This window comes from Sinocyclocheilus rhinocerous, unplaced genomic scaffold (assembly GCF_001515625.1).
Source record: "Sinocyclocheilus rhinocerous isolate Xijiao unplaced genomic scaffold, SAMN03320098_v1.1 scaffold3738, whole genome shotgun sequence".
Taxonomy (NCBI): Eukaryota; Metazoa; Chordata; class Actinopteri; order Cypriniformes; family Cyprinidae; genus Sinocyclocheilus; species Sinocyclocheilus rhinocerous.
In genome coordinates, this window is record NW_015654497.1 from 257,373 (window position 1) to 261,229 (window position 3,857).

Below are 3,857 nucleotides of genomic sequence, written 5' to 3' on the forward strand. Positions count from 1 at the left end.
GGGTTATTTTATATGCTATTTGTGCAGCAGCAGTATGTCTTAAATACTCACGGCACCGTATCGCCGTATGCATTGGCAGTAGCAAGTTCCTGTACTTGCTTGCAGCAGCAGCAATAATCTACAACTACAGCAATAACCAACAGCAGCAGCAATTCAGCAGCAGCTGCTGTGTAGCAGATCTATTCTGCCAAGACCAAATACATTAACACTGTCATATCCATCACAATGCTAAAATCTTCAGAGAGTTGTCATGATTAAACTAAGAGTTTTTACTTAATAAACTCCTAATTTTATGCTTGTTGATAGCAAGTAAGGTAGTTGTTGTAGTTGTTATGTTTAGGGTTAAGGGATCTAGAATATGGTCATTGTTATGTGTTGGTATAATATAAAGCACACGACGAAGGAGTCCAAGAAGTCTTTTTTAATAAATCCACAAGGAGAAACCCCCAAGATACAAACATACAAACAAACAATATTGGACAATGAACTGAGGGAAACTGAGGGCTTAAATAGGGAACATAATCAGGAAGAAACAGAACAGGTGTGGGAACGAATTAATCAAGAACCATGGAAACTAACTCAGGCAGGCATTTACGAACAGGGAGAAAACTAAATAGAAAGAGAACCAACATGTAACAGAACTCCCCACTCCCGGAAGGTGAGTCCTCGTGGCGTAGAAAGAACAAAGTCCAACTGAGGAGGGAGGGCTGGGGCTCTGGAGGAGGGCATGGAGCAGGAGAAGGTCTGGAACTGTGAGAAGGTGACAGGGGGAGAAACCAATGCGGTGAAGACAGGAGCCAGGAGCAGGAGGAGCCAGACAGGTACCCAGGCCACAGTCAGCGAGATCTTTCATGGTGAAGTCGCAGGAGGGAGGAGCCATGGTGGAAGTCTGGGAGGATGGGATGACAGACCACAGTGGAGATGAGGGCACATGGAGCCAAGATGGAGCCGATGGGTCGGAGGGCTGAGGTGAAATTTGGGGCTCAGTGCCTAGAGGCGGAGATAGGGGATCCTCATGTCAAGGCAGAGCTGGAGACCAGAAGGCCCGAGGTGAATCAGAGCGCCCAGATAGCGCTAACTGAGTGTGAGCTGATGGACTGACAGGAACCAGCAGAGGCAGGGATGAGGAACTGGCTGGTTTAAGTAGAGGAGGTGGGAGATGGAGGCTGGGAGGGAACACAGGAGAACAGAAGCTGGGCAGAACCATAGAAGACGCAGGAGATTCAGCAGACGCAGGTTCGGGACTGGACGGAACCAGTGGAGACTGGAGAAACAGGGACACATCCTCTTCTAAAACATCAACTATTACAAAGGCCAGCTGCAGCTCACCCTCAGCGGCGGGAGTGTGGGTGGGGCTCCATTTCAGACCCAAGTATTCCACTAAGGGACGGGTGATGTTACCGGCTCATGCACCTGATCAGACTCTCCATTGAGCTCAGGCTCCGTGTCTGTGGTGGGCTCAGACAGTGCAGGGTGTGGGAGCCAGCTGGCTGGGCTCTGGATCTGGAGTAGGGCTGGTGTCATCCTCCTTGGGTCAGATGGTGAACGCTGATCCATTGTTCACCATCACCCACTCCATGAAAGGGGTGAAATCCTCTCTGGGACTGTTCACTGAAAAGTGTGCCTTAGACCAGGATAGTGAGTGAGGCACGCCAGATCTAAAAAGTCCCTTGTATGGTCCTCCAGGTAGAGCAGCTGAATGGCAGGCAGGTCCATGGGTGAAATGAAACAAGAACAAAACAAAAGAAAGGAAAACACAGCTAAATCTATCTTCTCTAGGTCCGGTATTCTGTTGCGCATTGGTATAATATAAAGTGCACAAAAACTAAACAGAAACAGAACCAACATGTGACAGTCATGCAGAGTAAGGCATTAATATGTGCTTTTAATATGTGCATTGTCAATAAGGCTCAGCAGAGGCTGTACTTCCTTCACCAGCTGAGGAAGTTCAACCTGCCACAGTAGCTGCTGATACAGTTCTACTCTGCAGTCATTGAATCTGTCCTCTGCACTTCAATAACTTTCTGGTCCAGGTCAGCAACCAAATCAGACCTTAGAAGCTTGTAGCGGATAGTCCGGACTGATGAGAGAATCACACTCTCCAAGAACTGCACTCATCCAGAGAGAGTAAAAGAGAGCTGGCAAAATTATTCTGGAGCCCTCACACCCAGCCCACTTCTTCTTTGAACTGTTGCCATCTGGTAGGCACTGCACTGAGCACCAGAACGGCCAGGCATAAGAACAGTTTCTTCCCTCAGGCAATCCATCTCATGAACAGTTAACTTGGCAATAAACGTGTAATACACAACATTATTAATACATTATTTATTTAACACACATACCTCTTTTTACATTTCCTTGCATTTCTACATAACACACCTGTACACACAAATATCATCTATTGTCTACTTTGTATATAGTGTATTTTTTATTTATTTTTTTATTTTTTTGTATATTGTTATTTCCTATTTATTTATCCTATTTTTATTATTTTTATTATCTGTCTTGTCTTGTCATTGTCATTCTGTTCGTGCTGTGGAAGCTTCTGTCACCAAAACAAATCCCTCATATGTGTAAACAAACCTGGCAATAAAGCTCTTTCTGATTCTGATTATAAATACTAAAAAACAGCCAATATGATAGTAATATGCATGCTAATAAACAACAAGTTAATAATGAATAGTGTTCCCTAATCTAAAGTGTTACTGGATACAGTGATGGTTACACCGTGTCAACACCAGACAGCTAAAGTCTGTCTACACTGGACGCGACAAAGTGACCATTAAATATAATTTGAAATTTGTGTCAGTACGTCATAAATATAACGCGGCAGCAGATTACTGTCGGGGATTTATCGTGTCGCGCCGCGCCACATCCAGTGTAGACAGCATCACTGATTATAATGGATTCTATAGAATTTTGTCGCGCCGCTCGCGTCTGGTGTAGACACGGTGTTATGCATAATGTTGTCAGGATTATGGACTATTCTGTGTGTGTTTTTGCCCCTGTGACCCAGTTTCTTCCTCATGTTGATTGTGTTAATTTGATTCCAGGTGTGTCTCGTTCCTCCCCAATTATCCTGCTTTTAAAAGCCCTAGGCCTTTCAGTTCTTGTTGGTCGGGTCTACTTGTTGAATGTCCTCCTTGTTCTCGGTTTTCCTGTGGATTATTAAAGACCGTGTTAATCAAGTACTCCTCGTTTCCTCGTTCCTTGCTCCCAGAGTGAATTGTGACAGAAGACCCGACCCAAACAGTTACCTCCGTTTGTACCCTCCGTTTTGTTTCTCTTTTTACTCAGTTTTTTGTTTCCGTTGTGTGCCCTATGGATCCCCTCCTTAGTCTCGAATTCATCCTCCTCCTGCTGGAGCAGGGGGAAAATTCGCTCGAGGGTCATACCAGACTGTTTCTGGCTGTGGCCCATCTCACCACCTATCTGGACGATACGCTCTGCGCGTTCTATGACGCCAGCCTCAACACCGCGTGCAGAGCGCCGGTGTCCGAAGATGGACCTCGAGCTGAATTCGCCACCTTTGTGGAGTGGACACTGGTGAGAAATGGATCTCCGTTCCCAGGAATTAATCGCCAGTGCCACTCCAGACCCAGAGCCCAGCCCCCCATCTCCCCGATGAGTGGAGCGCATGCCCGAGCCCACCGCTGATGGAGAGCCAGAGCCCGCCGCGACCGACGAGCCATCGCTAGAGAGAGCGACAGAGCTGAGGATCGCCGTGGAGCCAGAGGCCGTGACGTCAGTCAAGGTGTGTGAGCCGGCAACAACGCCTGCCACGAGGGAGAAAGCCACGGACGGTGTGAGCGCGGAGAGGAGCTCCGCCCCCTGCACCGCGGCTGAGGGTGAGCTGA

At 47.2% G+C, this 3,857-nt stretch overlaps 1 protein-coding gene across 1 annotated transcript in view; it reads right to left on the reverse strand.

Moving 5' to 3' along the window:
* The window catches only part of LOC107717179 (transmembrane protease serine 5-like), a 19,734-nt gene extending 18,177 nt beyond the window's left edge, over positions 1 to 1,557 (reverse strand). Inside the window, 3 exon segments of the mRNA XM_016523856.1 lie at positions 826 to 964; positions 1,103 to 1,264; positions 1,402 to 1,557. Coding sequence (XP_016379342.1) covers positions 826 to 964; positions 1,103 to 1,264; positions 1,402 to 1,557 — 457 coding nt within the window.
* Between the last annotated feature and the right edge of the window lie 2,300 nt (positions 1,558 to 3,857).